Genomic DNA, 18707 nt, shown 5'->3' on the forward strand with positions numbered 1-18707 from the left:
CAAAACGGGCATAATAATGGTACCACCCCATCTCTGACCGTTGTTGTGAGGTTTCATGAGATAATCTAGCACCACACAGCAAGGAAACTTTCAATAAATGTTACTACACTTAATATAAATTGAGTAGCTATTTGTTTAGGTCTCTGTTAGTACTCCTAGAACACAAACACTGTAACCTAACTGTTCTAACTTGCACCATCTGCAGAAAGTACTTTAAAACTACTTCGAGTGATTAGAAAAGAAAAATTAACAAAATCCTTTCTGTGGCTAATAATTGTACATACTACACTTCACTTAGAAAACCTCCACCATGAAACAATAAGCTTGCAACAAAGTAGTAAAGTGAAAGCCACAGAATACAACAGAACTTGGATAACACTGTACTCAGAGGTTTCTCAGCTGATGAGAGTAACAGGGAAATGTAGAAGAGTTCCTGCACAAATGCATCTAGGGAAAGCAGGCTATATTTATTCAAAACTATAAAAGATTACAATGTAAATCAAACAAAATTAGTTTTTAAAAGTTAAGTGATCCATATGTATCCAAATTCTGACCAAATCAAGGCAATAATCCAATGTACAGAAGGGTTAGATAGCCCAAGAAGCAAAAAGCAACAAACAGAAACGTGTTGTCAATACAGACACTACATGAATATACAAATCTATAGTTTTAACATAACATGAACAAATCTTAAGCACATGTGTTGGCTAACTACTTCCAACATTAAAGCAGTAAGTGTTTTTATACTTGGTAAAAACATACATACTGTATAAAACCCTTAATCACACGTAATGAGGTCTACAAGTGTGAACCAAGTAGAATGTAAGGTTTTCTTATGCGAAGAGAAACATTTTAGAAAGAGTAAATCCATTATCACATGTATTGTAAAGATGACCCACAAAAAAGCTTATTCATTGTAACTGCATACAGGAAACAAACTGCCCAGGAATTTGTATTATTTCTGTATTATAGCAACTTGCCTGAAAAGATAAATTTCTTATTTGGGGGCTTAAATAGCAGAGGTCAATGTGAATTAAATTAACATATGACTAAAAATATATATACAATGTACAAGAGCTAGAGGTTAGAAACCTGAATACTGTGGCAAAGATTTATTAGTCTGTACAAGTTGGTTTTGATAAAATATTGACTACTTGTTACAATAAATTACCAAGATTTTCATTGTAACAGTATTTTCCCATACACATCAAAATCTGGAAGCAAATTTAGTGTTTTTCTCCCCAACCTTCAAAACACAGGCATAGGTTCTGAGTATCAACAAGCGATTTATGGAAGTAATAAGATTCAGCTATCATAAATATCACACAAGCTACAATGGAGGTACCTGGACAAACACCACCAACATTTATAGCAAAACGTGTTGGTTTAAAAAGTGTTAAGTACTAACATGACCTACATCGACACACTATTCATATCCTTCTGAAACCAGAGTAAGGAAAAACCTTACTGCCACTCGGCCAAACATTACATAACTAAAAATGCTGCACAAAGGGTCATGAATCCAATGTACACATATCACAGAATTAAAACTCCAGTTAAGCAACTGAGCTACTCATTGAATTAAATTAAAAAGATCAAACTTCTTTAACATATCAATGCTATTTTAGAAGCATCATTAAAACAGAGATTTAATTATAAATTGGCCTGGATTGCACCCTGTACAAAGAATTTTGCTTAGTACTAAAAGAGAATCTGTCAACAGACATCCTAGGAAAGCTGTGGAATCATGCTCTTTTTTATTCCTGAAGAAATTCACCAAATTGGATGATACCTGTAATCTCCCAGTGGTTCTAGGAATTCTACATACCAATTAATTCAGTAATTGATAGGAGTATTTAAGCAAAAAGAAGACCAAAAGTAGACCTTGTTCTCAACATATGATAGGTGGATTTTTCAAAATCACATGATAAATGTAAATCATAAAATCAAGTGTACTTATAAAGGTACACCAGTTTTATGTTACATAAAAAACTACAGACTGCAGATTGCATGCTTACCATAACATTTTACCTGGGAAAGCCAATGAGTGGGATTTCTTGTAAATATTTACTGCCATGATACAAAACAAATATGTGCAAACTGCAAGGTCCCTAAAATAGCAGTTAGAGTTTATATACAGAAAGATGTCACTATCTGATCAAATATGCAAGAGATGGCGTTTCCCAGAGTTTATAACACAGAACAATAACCTCCGCAGGCTCCTCCTCCATGGCCTTCTTCCCTGTGCGACAGTTTGACTCCTTTATTCTGGTTCTCACTTTCCCATAGTCCAGGTGTTTGAATGATCTTTTCAACAAGTTCCTCAAAGGCACACTGTACACCATCACAGGTTTTCGCACTTGCCTCTGAAATTCAAGGAAAGATGTCATAGTACATTCCTTTCTGGTCACACTCCTACATTTTCTTGTGAAACTATCATGGCGTAAAAATCAGCCAACAATATATAAAGAGCCAAATCAACAAACTCCCCCCATACGTTTAATATTAGTGAATTTTCCCCAACTCTCACTGGCTGTCAGCTTTACCGTCAAAGCATCTCCCAGACCGGCCAACTTTCCACCACTCACCACTGCCACCTGCAGTCAAAGCCACCAGCTTTGGTCATCTGGGCTATCGTAAGAGAATAACTAGCCTCTTGCTTCTGCTTCTCATGGTCTATTTTCAACACAAATGGGCCCCCACCCCTTTTTAAAAGAATATGAGATCACAGCACTGTTCCCTTGCTTTCTACCACACTTAGAATGAAATCTATTTCTTTACCATTTCCTGTGAGGTCCAGCATGACCTTTTTAAACCTCACCTCCCATTATTACCACCCTTCCCCCCAACACACATGGCTCCAGTCCACAAGCTTTCTTCCTTTTTCTTAAATACACTACACTGGTTCTGAAGTCAAGAAACATTTGCTATCCTCTCAACCTGAGATGCTTTCCCTCTAGGTCTTCATAGGAGTGATCCTTGCTCAAACAGCATCGCCTTAAAGAACCTTCCCTAATCAGTCCCTGCATCAGTCATTCTCTCCTCCCTTACAATGCTTTACTTCTTTCATAGCATTACTTACTTAACTGTTTCCCATACTTGAACGTAAGCTCCATAAGGGCAGGGAGTTTGTTTGTTCTATTCACTATTATATCCTCAATGTTCAATCAATATTTATTGACTAAACTAATAAATATTGAAACAAAAGGGCACCCAGTAAGTAAGTAGTAGAGGTAGTACTCAGTTCCTTTCTCAAACTCCCCACATCTTCCCCTTGTGCCACCCTACTTCTGCCTGTATATGATTGATGTTCTCCTGTACCCACTTCTGAATTCCTAGTCAACTCTAAAACTATGAAATAGGAAAATCAGTAATTCCCGTATCTAGCTTCACATCAGAATCAACTAGGGTGGTTTTTATATACTAACTCCTAGGTCCTCTTTCAGAACTATGATAAGTCCCAGAGACCTGTACTTTTAAAAGGCAGCCCACTTTTCCAGATGAGGGGTCAGAAAACTCTTTCTGTAAAGAGCCAGATCGGAAACATTTTAGGCTTTGTAGGCCATATAGTTCCTGTTGTAACTGAGCTCTGCCTTAAACCCTGAGGCAGCCACAGATGACACGTCGGTGACTGGGCATGGCTGTGTTCCACAGAAATGATGGGGCCAGATCTGGCCCCTGCTGTAGTTTGCCAACCCCTGGTCTACCACACTTCTAAAATACTAGTGTGCATACAAATCACATGAAGATATTTTTTAAATGAAGATTCTAATTCAGAAACCTGGTTACAGCTTGCAATAAAGCATCTCTAGCTAGTTCCCAAGTGGTACGACTTAAGCACTAGGAGCCTAGCTTTATTGAATGCATTACACCCTGACGGGAATGATTCTGTATGACCTCATACACTAGATCCTATTTTTTCTTACAGAAGGAAAAATAAAGAACCTGATTCTATAGTTACATTTTATACTGTGAGATAACTATGAGCTAAATATATATCATGTATAATTCATGATATATAGAGAAAAATTTAGTAGAAATTTTTGTTTTAAATTCCTCATTAATAATGAAAGAATAAGTATTCACACACCTACCTATAAATAACATGGAATGCTTTCGTGCAAATTTCAGGCCTTCACTTCTATCAACTTCACGATTTTCCTAAAAGATAGATACAAAGATTAAGAAAAGCTACCAAAACATAGAGCCAAATGCCAAGTCTCTAACTTCTTACCTTATCAATTTTATTTCCAACTAGCATGTTTACTATGTCATTTCTCGTGCAGTATGTTTCCAATTCATTTAACCAATTATCCAGTTTAACAAAGGTGTCTCTTCTTGTGACATCATAAACTGAAGTAAAAAAGTTATTTATTAAACAAGCATAAAAATAGGTAGCAATAACATCATATTTCTGATATGTAAACAGGAGCTAACATTACTATATATAGGTTAAGTCTGTATTTTTAAGCCTTCGATGCTTAATCTTCAATGTCTACTGATCTAGATGGAAGGGACAAAGAAATTAAAAAATACAAATACACACATTTCAATTTTATTAACACACACTGTAGGAGGAATGAAGTTATATCCTGTGTGATTACGAAAAACTAATTTAAGCAAAACAGCTGTCCCCATGCCCGTTCATAACAACAAAAAATGAAGTTTATCTAAAAACCAAGTGTTTAGGTTCAAATCTATGACAAAATACCAAAAACTTTACATGAATTTAAACATCTATGACCCTGCTAATTTGTCCTTACACAACCAGGATGTAAAATAAAGTTAGTAGATAGAATCCTGTTTTCCTCTGTTACCGCTTTTACATTATTTTGCACTATAATAAAGAGGTTTCTTAATTTACAGTATTTTCTAAACTTAGGAGATGCCAAGACCAAAATAATACACCTCCTGGTCAAATTAACAGAAACAGAACCAAAGCCTCACAAATCACAATATAAAAGAATTCTTCCTACAAATGATCAATATTAATTTTAAAGCCTTTCTCAGGAGCATTAAGAACAAGCACTTTTTGGCAGCAGCAGCCAGGGCTGTGTCTGAGGTGTGCGGGGCAGACCCTGCTGCTCCAGGCAGCAGCTGTCAGCTCTGGAAGGTTGTTGATCATTATGAAAGTCTCAGAAATGAGGGGGGTCTCTTGACAACACATCTAAAAATGCTGGAAGTGGATCTGTGGGGGCTCCAGCACATGGTGATGTCAGGAAATTACAGATTCAGTGGATTAAAAGGAGAAAATTGTGAATGCCAGGTTTAAATAATTTGGCTGTGGTTCTGCAATGGCCTCCAGCTCCTGAGCCACCAAACAGCTGAAAGAGAAGAGAGTGGAGGTAGCCTTGACCACCAAAAACACATATACGACCAAGGAACTCTTCCTTCCCTCTGTGAAACTGCACTGCTCCTTGCTGGCTGAAGATGTGTTCAAGACAGCCCTGGCTAATTTACAAACTGAAACAAGAACCCAAGAAAGGGGAGGTGGAGAAGAAATGAGCCCTTGGGGAAGCTTCCACCAGGACAATCAGTGACCTGCCCACCTTCGTGCAGTCACCCCGCACAGTTACTAGAGATTTCAAAAGACCTTTCCACACTGCAGTGAAAGAGCTAGGAAACACCCACACCATTTGCTGTTCACATTGCAGCTCTAATGCAGGCAAAATACAGTTTAATTGTTCTGAATCCTATGGTTTCTTTCAGCCCACTTTTATCACCTTAACCCAATTTGTGTATATCGTGAATTGTGTGTATAGCCTCAAAACCGAAATCAGTAATGAAATCTCAAGTTCCAAAAGTGCACGAAGTGCACAAAGATCTATTTCAGGGAGGATTACCAATGGGATGCGTTGGTGTGATTATTTGATAGAATCAAGTATTACACATAAAACAGACCTATATATATATATAATAAACGAATATAAGACCAAAAAAAGGACAAGCACTTCTCAACTGAGAACCCACATTTTCTTTTTAAAATTTTGTGTTAAGTGCTTTGCACTATATTTTAGGACTGATAAAATGCTGCTAACTAAATATCAGTTTCTGGTAACATTCTAAGACCAATTATTTCCTTATTAACATGTGCTTTTAGATGAAATAAATTTGTCTGACTTCTATTTTTTAATTGCTAGAAAAAAGAGTGAAGATAAATTTTAAGTTTCAATATTCATTAATACTAAATGAAGTTAATACAACTTCAAGTGACATAAATGAAGTCCTATAGGAAAAAACTGTATTGACCTTTACAGATAAGAAAAATCAGAAATTCCAGTAATAAACAATAATATTTTAAAGCAGGATATTAAAGTAAAAACTTACCTAATATAACACCCTGTGCACCTCTATAATAACTGGGAGTTAATGTCCTGAACCTCTCTTGACCAGCAGTATCCTAAAAGTGACAATCAATTACTATTAAATAAAACAATTATAAACAAGACATTCAAATACTAATTTAAGAGTAGAAAGTAAACATTATTTAAAATATCAATGCACAAGAGCTCATTTAAAACTTGAAATTTAAATAAGTGTTCTGTTAATGAAAAATGTTACCTTAGATAAAATTAAATACTGACTCATCTCTAGAAAAATGCAACTGGGTAAAGGTTTTCTACTACTCTGGCTTTAAGATTTTCATCACACATGCAACCCGCTTCATTGAAAGCATGGTTCTCAACTCTGGCTTGCACAATGAAATTTCCTGTGAAACAAAAACCATGAATGCCTGGATCCACTCCACAACTATTCTGATTTAATTGGTCTAGGAAATGAGGGGAGTTTTTAAGATCTCCCCGAGTGATTCTAACATAGGGCCAAGACTGAGAAATAAGAAACACTGATTTAAAGAGAACCACAGAGGTGTCTTTAGGTAACAATGTTTAGGTTGGATTTTTTCAAGTGTTTTCTACATATATTCTTTTAGGAAAATGCTTCTTCTTTCTCATGCCAGGGTGATAAACATAAGATGCACACTAACAGGAAATTATTAAGGTTTCATGAGGAAGAATCCTCATCTGCTTAGTCTTCAGTTTAACCCCAGTGCCTAGAGAAAGTCCTGCCATAGGATAGCTGCTCAACTTCTGTCGGAGGGGAAAAAAGTGAAAAAACTAATGAAGTCTCTACTTCCTGAATCATTCCTTCTGGCTTCTTTCTACCATCCCTGGACTGACTGTGGTCTCCAGGTATCCAAGACTACGCAAAACGGCAGGTGGTAATCTGCGGCCTCAGCCCTCTACCTGTTTTATTATATAATGTTTTAGCAGCCAGGCCCATCCACATATGTAATGACATATGACCCGCCTTGGGGTTGGACTAAATATTTACTATCCAGCCTTTTACGAAAAAGTTTGCACCAGAGGGGACAGGGGTGGGGGGTGGGTGAAAAAGGTTAAGGGATTAAGAAGTAAAAACTGGTAGTCACAAAAGTCACAGAGATGTCAAGTACAGCATTGGGAATATAATCGATAATATTATGATAACTATGCATGGTGTCAGGTGGGTTCTAGAACTATGGGGGGTAACACTATGTAAAGTTTATGACTGTCTAACCATTAGGCTGTACACCTGACACTGAAACAAAATAATGAATGTAAACTATAACTAAAAAATAAAACTAAAAAAGAAAAGTCTGTAGTCTGCTAATATAAAGTACCCTGAAAAAAAGTAAAGGTGTTATCAAATGTCGACTGAGCTATCAGTTCCATTGTTGTAAATGTGAATTTAGCTAAGGAGCAAATAGAAGATCCTTTATATATAAAAAGTGTTAATAACCTCTATCAGGTTTATAAGATTGGAGATAAATTTTAAACCATCAGCAATGGGCTGTAGCAATACCTAGTTTCTTAGCCTGGCCAAAGTACAGAATGCTTTCAGAAAATAACAATAAGGCAGACAGTGTCTGAGGTAATTTGTAGTCCCAGAAAGAAACTTGGAGAAGGAACTCTCACACAGACCACCCCACATCCTCTGCTCTCCCGCAGATACAGCTACATGAATTCAGGGTGTCTTCGGCTTTCGGATTCTCACCACTACAGAAATGTTCCCCACCATGTTGAAGTGAAAAAGTAGCAAATTAAAATCAAACTTTCTAAAGAGATTTTTATGAGAAAAAAATTTTTTACAAAAATTCCCTTATAAACCTGCCTCTGATATTTAAAATTATCCAATTTGCATGTTTACTCAAAACAATAATACAAATTAAAAGTTGCATAAAGTGAAGTGACTTTGCTATCTAAAGCAAATTATAATTTCGACAATATAATATAGGTCAGGGAAATGACCATACATGAAATATTTTTGTCCCAAGATTTCTTGTTATAACAGGAAAAAAGTGATTCTATTTACATAGTGAAAATACCCATACTTTTATAAATTAATTTCCAAAACTAGCAGAAAACATTTGAATAAAAAATTTTTCCCTTTGGTCTTCACTGAGATCAACTTCAGTAACTTGTATATTAGAAAAAAATAACAAGAAAACATTAAAACACATACATAACTACTTGTTATTTGTTATAAAATGCTTCCTAGGAATAGTGGCCATTCAAAGAATGCCACGATGATGAATGAGATCACACGATGCATGAATGTTCTGGTCTCAGTCTGGAAACGATGCCTACTAAATATTTAACTACTATGTTGAAGTATGTCTCAGTTTGACGGTAGTTGACCGGTTCTAACATTACATATCATGTTATAAAAATATATTTATATATTTCATTATCATAGTATATGGAAAAATTAGGTATATAAAGTAGTATGTTTTGTGACATATGTGTAGTAGATATCTAATATACTAACAATCATATTAAGATAGAGAGACAGATATGAATGGGTAGATAGGTAAATAGGAGCAAGGGAGAGACAGGCAGACAAAGACACTAAGTATCTTGGATGTTTCTGAAATTAAAGCTACCTATTCAAAATGAGGATAAAGGACCTTTGGAACAACATGCAGTGTAATACTGAAAGAAGAGAGAGCAAGCAACAACCTATTTGAAGAAATAATGGCTGAAAACTTCTCTAATGTGGTAAAGGAAAAACACACAAGTCCAGGCAGAGTCCCAAACAAGATGAACCCAAAGAGGCCCACACCTAGACACATCATAATTCAAACGCCAAGAGTTGAGGACAAAGAAAGAACCTTAAAAAGCAGCAAGAGGTGAAGCTAACTGGTATGGCCTTCCATGGCCCCACCCACAATGTGTGAGTTGTGGATCTGACCTGCCACCTGGAAAAACCTGCCTAACATGGTGGCACCAAGGCAGAGTGAAGCAGGCATCAGAGGGCCCTCACTCAAGCACATCCAGGATATACTGAGGACCAGGTTGTCTCCTGTGACTTTAACAGTGAGACCCACTCCTCCACCTTCAACACTGGGGCTGGGGTTGATCTCAATGACCACTTTGTCAAGCTCATTTCCTGGTATGACAATGAATTTGGCTATAGCAACAGGGTGGTGGACCTTATGGTCCACATGGCCTCCAAGGAGTAAAAGGCCCCTGGAACACCAGTCACAGGGAGAGGAGGAGATCCCTTCAGCTGCTAGAGTGTGGCTGCCCTATATCAATCTGCCAACACACTGAGAATCTTCTGACCTCCACAGTTTCCATCCCAGATACCCTGAAGAAGGGGAGAGGCTCAGACAGCCCTATTTTGTCATGCACCATCAATAAATGCCCCAGCCCATCCAGCCCCCTGCAAAAACAAACAAAAAAAAAGCAGCAAGAGAAAGATAGTTAGTTGCCTAAAAGAGAGCTCCCATAACACTGTCAGCAAATTTCTCAACAGAAATATTTCAGGTCAAAAGGGATTGGCACAATAGGTTTAAAGTGATAAAAAAAACAAGGACCTCCACAACCAAGAGTACTTTACCCAGCAAGGTTATCATTTAAAACTGAAGGAGAAATAAAGGGCTTCTGAGACAAGGAAAAGCTAAAGGAGTTCATTACACCAAAACAGTATTACAGGAAATGTTAAAGGGTTTTATTTAAGAAGAAAAAGAAGAAGAAATCACAGTTAAAAAGAATAAAATGGTAATACATACCTATCAATAATCACTTTATTCAATAATCACTTTAACTGTAAATGGCTTAAATGCTCTAATCAAAAGGTAAAGGGTAGCCCTGGCCAGTGTGGTTCAGCTGGTTAAAGCACAGTTCTGTAACCAAAGGGTTGCAGGTTTGATTCCTGGCCAGGGCACATACCTAGGTTGCCAGTTCAATCCCCAGTCTGGACACATATGCTCCCCAGTCTGCGTGTGGATGCCAGGCAACTAATCAAATGCTTCTCCCTTGCATCAATGTTTATCTCTCTCTTCCTCTGTCCCTTCCTCTCTCGCGCGTGGGAATTTTTAAAAAAGGCATAGAGTAGCTGAATGAATAAGAACACAATACCCGTATATATGCTGTCTACAAGAGACCCACCTCAGGATGAAAGATACACAGAGACTGTAAGTAAAGGGATATAAAAAAAATATTTCATGCAATTGGAAATGAAATAAGCTGGAACAGTATATCAGAGAAAATAGACTTTAAAACAAAGGCTAAATAAAAAACAAAGAATGATACTACACAATGATAAAGGGATCAATCCAACAAAAGGATATAACCCTTATAAACCTTTATGCACCTAATATAGGAGCACCTGAATATATAAAGCAAATCCTGATGGATGTAAATGGAGAGGTTGACTGTCTTAGTCACAGTGGGGGATTTTAACATCCCATTGACATCAATGGGTATATCTTCCAGACAGAAAATCAACAAGAAAAGATAGTTTTAATTGCTATCTTCAGAGCATTTCACTTAAAGCAGAATACAGATCCTTTCCAAGTACGCGTGGAACATTTTCTAGGATAGATCACATGTTAAGACAAAAAACAAACCTCAATAAATTTAAGTAGATTGAAATCGTATCAAGCATCTTCTCTAACCACAATGGTAAGAAACTAGAACTCGTAAGAAAAAAATTGAAGAACATACACTTGGAGGCTAAATAACATTTTACTAAATAATGACTGGGTTAAGAATGAAATCAAGGAAAAAATCAAAATATGCCTTGAGAAAAAAGAAAATGAGAACAAAAAGCAAAAATCTAATGGACCCCACTAAAGCAGTCAGTCCTAAAAGGAAAAAAAACGTAGCATTGTAGGCCTACTATCAAGAAACAAGAAAAATCTCAAATAAACAATATAACTTTACACTTAAAGGTACTAGAAAAAGAGCAACAAACAAAGCCCAAAATGGGTAGAGAAAGGAAATGATAAAGAACAGAGAAGAAATAAACAAAGAAAAAAGTCTAAAAAAACACCTCAATACAAAAGATCAATGAAATCAAGAGCATGTACTTTGAAAAGATTAACAAGGATGATTAACCTTTATCCAGACTCATCAAGGAAGAAAGAGAGGACTCAAATAAATAAGATCAGAAATGAAAAAGGAGAAGTAACAACTGACACCAAAAAAATACAAAGGATTGTTAAGAAAATATTACTAATACCTAAATGCCAACAAACTGGACAATCCGGAAGAAATGCGTAAGTTCCTAGAAACATACAATCTTCCAAAACTGAATCAAGACAAAAATAGAAAATCTGAACAGACCAACTTCAACTAATGAGTACCAATGAATAAAAGTCCTAGATCCAATGGCTTCACTGGTGATTTTTACCAAACATCTAAAAAAAGAACAAACGCCTATACTTCTCAAACTGTTCCAAAAAATTCAAGAGGAGGGAAGAGGCCCACGTTCTTCTGTCAAGGCCTGATAAAAAAAACTGCAAGGAAAAAAAGTATACACCAATATCCCTGATGAACATAAATGCTAAAATCCTCAACAAATATTATCAAACCAGATCCAACAATACATTACAAAGATCATACACCATGATCAAGTGGGATTTATTCCAGGGATGCAAAGTTGGTACAATATCTGCAAATCAACAAACATGGTACATGACATAAACAAAATGAAGGATAAACATCACATGATCATATCAATAGATACAGAAAAAACATTTGATAAAATACAGCACACATTTATGATAAAAACTCTCTGCAAAGTGGGAATAGAGGAATTGCACCTAAACATAATAAAGACCATAGGTGACAAACACACAGCTAACATCGTACTCAATGGGCAAAACTACTGGAACTGATAGAGGAATTTGGTAGTGCAGGAGAACACAAAATACATACAGATATCAGGTGCATCTTTATGTACCAACAATAAACTATCCGAGTGGACTGTTTCAAAAACTAAAATAAAACACCAAGGAATAAATTTAACCAAGGATATAAAAGACCTCTACTCGGAAAATTTTAAGACACCAAAGAAAGAAACTGCAGAAGATACAAATAAATAAAAGCATGTACTGTATTCATGGATAGGAGGAATTAACATTATTAAAATGTCCATTCTACCCAAAGCAATCTATAGATTCATTGCAATTCCTATCAAAATATGAATGGCATATTTCACAGAATTAGAACATACTCCAAAAATTTACGTGGAACCACAAAAAAACCTGAATAACCACAGCAATCTTGACAAAGAACAACAAAGTTGGAGGAGGAATCACACTACCTGATGTCACACTATACTAGACGGCTACAGTAATCAAAACGGCATGATACTGGCAAAAACAGACATACAGATCAACTGAACAGAACAGAAGGTCAAGACCTGGCTGGTATGGCTCCATTGGTTGGGCATCATCCTACAAACTGAAACGTCGTGATTTGATTCTTGGTCAGGGAACACACCCGGGTTGTGGGTTTGGTACCCCGTCAGGGCATGTACAAGAGGCAGGGGTTCTCTTCCACACTGATGTTTCTCTCCTTTTCTTTGTCCCTTCCCCTCTCTTTAGTGTCGATAAAAGGAAAAATAAAAAAAAGAATAGAGCAACCAAAAATAAAGCCACACCTTTATGATCTATTAATATTTGAAGAAGGAGGTAAGAACATATAATGGGGTAAAGACAGTCTTTTCAGTAAATAGTTCTAGGAAAGCTGGGCATATAAGTGCAAAAAAAAAAAAGAACCAACTTCTTATACCATACACAAGAACAAACTCAAAATGAATTAACGACTTATATGTAAGACTCGAAACCACAAAAATCCTAGAAGAAAACATAGGCAGTAAAATCTTGGGCATTTTTCTTAGTAATATTTTTTCTGATACATCTCCTAAAGCAAGGTAAAAAAAAAGAAAAATAACAAATGGGACTACATTAAACTAAAATGTTTTTGCACAGCAAAGGAAACCTTCAACGAAATGAAAAGACAACCTGCTGTGGGAGAACATATTCATCAATAATATATCTGATAAGGGGTTAATATCCAAAACCTATATAGAACTTATACAACTCAACACCAAAAACAAACAATTTTATTTACAAATGGGCAAAAGACCCTTAGTAGACACTTTTCCAAAGAGGACATACAGATGACCAATGGATATATGAAAAGATGCTCAACATCACCAATCATTAGAGAAATGCAAATTAAAATCACAATGAGATTATCACCTCACACCTGTCAGAATGGCTACCATCAATAAAACAACAGGTGTTGGTGAGGTTGTAGAGAAAAGAGAACCCTTGCGCACTGTTGGTGGAAATGCAGACTGGTGCAGCCAATATGGAAAGCCATATGGAGTTTCCTCAAAAAATTAAAAATGGAACTGCCTTATAACCCAGGAATTCCACTTCTTGGAAAATAATAAAAGAAACCCAAAACATTAATTCAAAAGAATACATGCACCCCTTTGTTCACTGCAGCATTATTTACAATATCCAGAATTTGGAAGCAGCCCAAGTGCCCACCTGTAGGTGAATGGATAAAAAAACTGTAGTACATTTACATGATAGAATATTACCTGACCACAAAAAAGAAGGAAATCTTTCCAATTGTGACAACATGGGCAGACCTAGAGAATATTTTGCTAAGTGAAATAAACCAATCAGAGAAAGACAAGTACCATATGATTTCAGTTAAATGTTGAATCTAATGAACAAAATAAAATTAAAATAGAAACAGACTCACAGGTAGAGTACACACTGACAGCTGTCAGAGGAGAGGAGAGTTGGGGGCACTGGGTTAAAAAGTTGAAGGGTTAAAAAAAACTCACAGACACAGACAATGGTGTGGTGATGACAAGGGGGAAAGGAGGAAGAGAGACGAGGTAGAAGAGGGTAAAGGAGGGATAAATGGTGATGGAAGGAGACTTGATGTAGGGTGGTAAATACAATACAATATACAGATGATGTATTATAGAATGGTACACTTGAAACCGATATAATTTTATTATCCAATGTCACTCCAATAAATTCAATAAAAATGTTTTTTAAATTAAGCTACCTATTCAGCATTACTATGAAGATGTCTTGTCAGCAGAGCAATGTAGATCAGAACTGTTTGGTTGACAGGCAAATGAAAGAAAAGGCAGTATGTAAAGACTGGGCATGGAGTGGAAAAGGGGTAGGGAGAAAACAGACTGTACTTGAACAACAATAAAAAATAAGCCCAACATTGGAAAACTCAAATTTTATAAATATTTATACTTAAAACATAAATATTTCTTCTAAGTATAACTCCATTTCCCTTTTCCCCAACAACTGCCTTTAGTGTTATGTTAGTTTAGTCTAAGTTATCTTTTTAAAACTTTAAAGAAATACAACCAATAACAATAATTCTTTCTGGCATGCAAGATAATTTTTAAAATATTTTTCTGTTTTTTAATATTCTGAATGGACTTCTATATTTGAAAAATTTAAATAAAACAGGTCTCTTACCCAACTATAAGATATAATTATTTATTGCTTATCCTTTAATCAACATCAAATTTCCCAAAAGTTAGTCAATACAAATTGTTCATTCACCTCTAAAAAACTATAAACACCAAGATTTACTTCTTTAAAAAGTACAATTTCATATTTATACAAATACATTTTAAAAGTCTTACCCATATTGCAAGTTTAGCCTTATTTCCATCCACTGAAATTGTTTTCACTTTAAAGTCAACACCTTGAAAAAATAAAAATTTTGGTAAGAATCCCAGTAAGATATATTTTTAAAATCAATTACCAAGAACACCAGAAAACAAAAAAGTCACTTAACCAAATGCCCTAATTCACACCCCAAGTTCTTAAGAGTTATGGATGTAAAGATAAAAGAAAAAGTGTCACTAAAGTTCAGCACCTTAGGATTTAGTCAGGATAAATGAAAGCCAGATGTTTATAGGATTCAAACATTCACCTACCTGTGCTTCTGAAAAAATAAAAATTTTACTGAAAAAATAAAATTCAGTGTAAGGGGGAGATTGAACATGCACATTACAAGCCAAGAGTTAGAATTCAGACTGTTTAAGTACAAAAGACTATGTAGGGCAGGCTGTGAAAACCAGGCAATTTTCAGAGGCTCCCTAAGCATCTACACACTATTATTAAGAGTGTCATTCCCAGCTAACCAACTCCCTAATTTGGATTCTGACTGTAGGAAACCTGGAAAACTAGTAAAAATATAAAGGAGCCACTTCTTATCTTGTAAATTCTTTGTTTTGTTTATTTTTATCCTAAAAGCAGTATTAGTTTTATATAACTTTATCAATGATCACTTACTACTGCACAATTTCAGTAAGAGAATTTACACACACAAAAAAAACTGTGACCAACCCTTGTGAAAGACGGGGGGAAGGGGGTGCTCACAGTTCTGTAAAATTCTTCTATTGGTAGTAATTTACATAAAGAGAAAAAGAGCTTCATAAAAAGTCACATAAGGTTTTACTACAGCAACTCCCCAAAACATCTCCCTTTTCAGGAAAAGGAGTTGACACATGCCATCTGGCTTGAATGAAAGTAACTGTCCACAGGCCTTTAAAGAGTATCAGAAATAATATGCAGTCTACCCCCCTGGCCAGAGGGAAAACATTAGCTCAAGAAGTTTGGAAAGTAACTTTCAAAAGATCTTATTAGCTTGTCACAATTAATTCAGAAAAGCCACAACTAAGATGAACAGCACCCCCATATACTAACTGTTTAATAGAACACCTGTCACCAATGAGGAAATATATTAGTAATTCTTGGATGATTTCTGGTAATCCATTACATATACAAATTAGGCATAAAAATGCATTTCAAAATGTGCATTATGACAGGTCTTCTGTGTGCCAAAGATTAAAAAAACAGTTTGGTGTTTAGGGCTAAAGTGATAAAGGAGTTGTTAAAGCCATGCCTAGGACGATGTGCAACCATTAGTTAAAGGATTGTACCAATTACATAGCCCAAGGAAAGCCTAAGTATAAAGTTTCTTTGCAACCCACCTCCCCCCAAAATCCCACGTTAAGTAACCTTGTATATACTATATCTGGATTAAAAAATATATATATATGAAATTCCTTACATTTTATTCATATCAGTTTAAAAAATAAAAGAAAACCTAAGAAACTCCAGATAAGGGTAATAGTTCTGACTTGGTGCACATACTAAATCAAGGCCATTGGTAGATCCACAGAGAGATAGCCTGTCATACGTATTTTACAGTTAAATTCTCAAGGTTGTTCAGAGAGCGGAGAACTCTTTTTTCCTTAATAACCACAGACAGCATGATCAGGGGCAAGCTGGCCTTTTTCCTAGTTACTGGCTAATTAGTTTACCCAAGAAAAGAAACTCACTGTTCCCAGAATGTTTGTTTTCCTACCTTCCTCTAATCACCTTTCTCTTTTATAATTTCCTGTTTCTGTGTGTTTCTGGACAGCCTAATGACTGTCTCTGTCACATGTAGTTTACATGTTGGTAACTTTTTCCAAGTTATTCTTCTAACACATCTCAAAGATGTTGATAATTGTTTCCAAGTTATTCTTCTAACACATCTAACAGATCTCAAAGTTACAGAGAACACCCTACCATCAAAGTCAACACACACAGTTAGGCTGACAGGGCCTCATCTAGACTGAGACCCCTCAAGTCCCCATTCATCTTCCCTTGTCTCTTCTAGTGATTCTAATGAGCTGCCATTGAGCTCTTTAGCCCTCATATGCTCAGACTGTTCCTTCACCAGGCCTGGTTCTGTTTCCAAGTGGCTGTTAATCTGACTTCATTGGCAGCAGAATGTGGGAACCTCTTTGATCAATTTGACTTTGCCAAATTCTTACTACTAGATTTGATTAAAATATCTTTTTAACCTCCTCATGTGGATGACAAGGAGCTCATACTAGAAGCAGAATCTCTAGGAACACTCCCATGTTTCTCCTCCACTACAAAACTGAACATTTTCTGTGACCAGATATGTAGGGGTTTCCCCCAAAAGAAGCAATTCTCCATCTCTCCAGGGACACCAGGCGGCTGTCTTACAATTCAGTGCAGCTCTGATCCTACAAACCTGGAATTATAGAGTCAGATCTCACAGAGTAAAGGTTCAGTCCCACAACACTACTGCACTTGCCATTACAGATGCCAATCACAATCCAGGTTGTTAACTGTGCTTCTGACCAAGTGGCTATAAATAAGACAGGTATAATAAAAGGATACAACCCAGGAACAGTAAAATGAAAGAGACACAAAGGGCAAGGAATGTGGGAAGGGGCACATGGCTTCCATGCCCTCCTCAAAGCCTGCCATCCTCCCAGCACCTCCAAGTGTTCACCAACATGAAAGCATTTCCTGTGAGATGAAAAACTGGCCAAGGAGGCCCACTCTCACTATAAAGTTCTAGCCAGAACAATTAGGAAAGAAAAGGGAAATAAAAGGCATCCAAAGTGGAAAGGAAGAAGTAAAATTATATCTATTCAGACAATATACTCTTAATATACAGAAAATCCTATTGACTATTCTACACATACATACACACACAAAAAAACCCTGCAAGAATAAATGAATTCAGCAAAGATGTAGAATGTAAAATCAATACAAAATCAGTGGCATCTGTATATAGTAGCAATGAAAAATCCCAAAAGAATATTTAAAAAAAACATTCCATTCCACTTATAACATCAAAAAGAATAAATGACTTAAGAATAAATTTAACCAAGGAGGTTTAAGACTTACACATTGACACCTACGAACACTGCTGACAGAAATTAAAGAAGACACAAGTACAAGGAAAGAGATGCCGTGTTCATGAGTTGAAAGACTTAGCATTGTTAAGATGACAACAGTACACCCAGAAATCTACAGATTCATCAACACAATCTATATGGAAATTCCAAGAGCTTTTTTTTTTTGCAGTAATGTTTATGAAGTGGCTTTTAGACTCCATGTAAGGATGGAGACTGGTTTCCAGGGGACCCAACCTTGTGAACAGGGGATTGGAACTTTCAGTTCCATCTCTGATCTCTGTGGAGAAGGGGAGAAGGGCCGGAGGTTGAATCAATCACCAATAGCCAATGATTTAATCAATCCTGCCTATATAACGAAGCCTCTATAAAAAACAAAAACAAGAGGGTTCAAAGAGCTTCCACATTGACTTTAGGATGAGGGGTGTACGGAAGCTCTACAATCCTTCCCACACATCTTGCCCTATGCATTTCTTCCATCTGTCTGTTCCTTTTGTAATAGATCAGTGATGTAGTAAGTGAAACGTTTCTCTGAGTTCTGTGAGCTGCTCTAGCAAATTAATTGAACCTGAGGAGAGACTAGAGGGAAACTGATTTACAGCCAATCAGTTATAAGTACAGGTAACAACTTGAATTTGTGACTGATA

At 36.2% G+C, this 18707-nt stretch overlaps 1 protein-coding gene across 2 annotated transcripts in view; it reads right to left on the reverse strand.

Annotated features, from left to right (window-relative positions):
* Positions 1 to 446: 446 nt before the first annotated feature.
* The window catches only part of RAB18 (RAB18, member RAS oncogene family), a 30734-nt gene continuing 12473 nt past the window's right edge, over positions 447 to 18707 (reverse strand). The window contains exons 3-7 of one of the 2 annotated variants that reach the window (XM_037140828.2): positions 14974 to 15035; positions 6328 to 6400; positions 4235 to 4353; positions 4095 to 4161; positions 447 to 2366 (exon numbers count right to left, since the gene is read on the reverse strand). In XM_037140828.2, the coding sequence (XP_036996723.1) occupies positions 2191 to 2366; positions 4095 to 4161; positions 4235 to 4353; positions 6328 to 6400; positions 14974 to 15035 (497 nt within the window). In that variant the 3' untranslated portion in view covers positions 447 to 2190. The remainder of the gene's footprint in view (positions 2367 to 4094; positions 4162 to 4234; positions 4354 to 6327; positions 6401 to 14973; positions 15036 to 18707) is intronic. The other variant, XM_037140829.2, reaches the window with a different exon arrangement.

The sequence above is a fragment of the Artibeus jamaicensis genome, unplaced genomic scaffold (assembly GCF_021234435.1).
Source record: "Artibeus jamaicensis isolate MK-2021 breed Jamaican fruit bat unplaced genomic scaffold, CSHL_Jam_final contig_867, whole genome shotgun sequence".
NCBI lineage: Eukaryota > Metazoa > Chordata > Mammalia > Chiroptera > Phyllostomidae > Artibeus > Artibeus jamaicensis.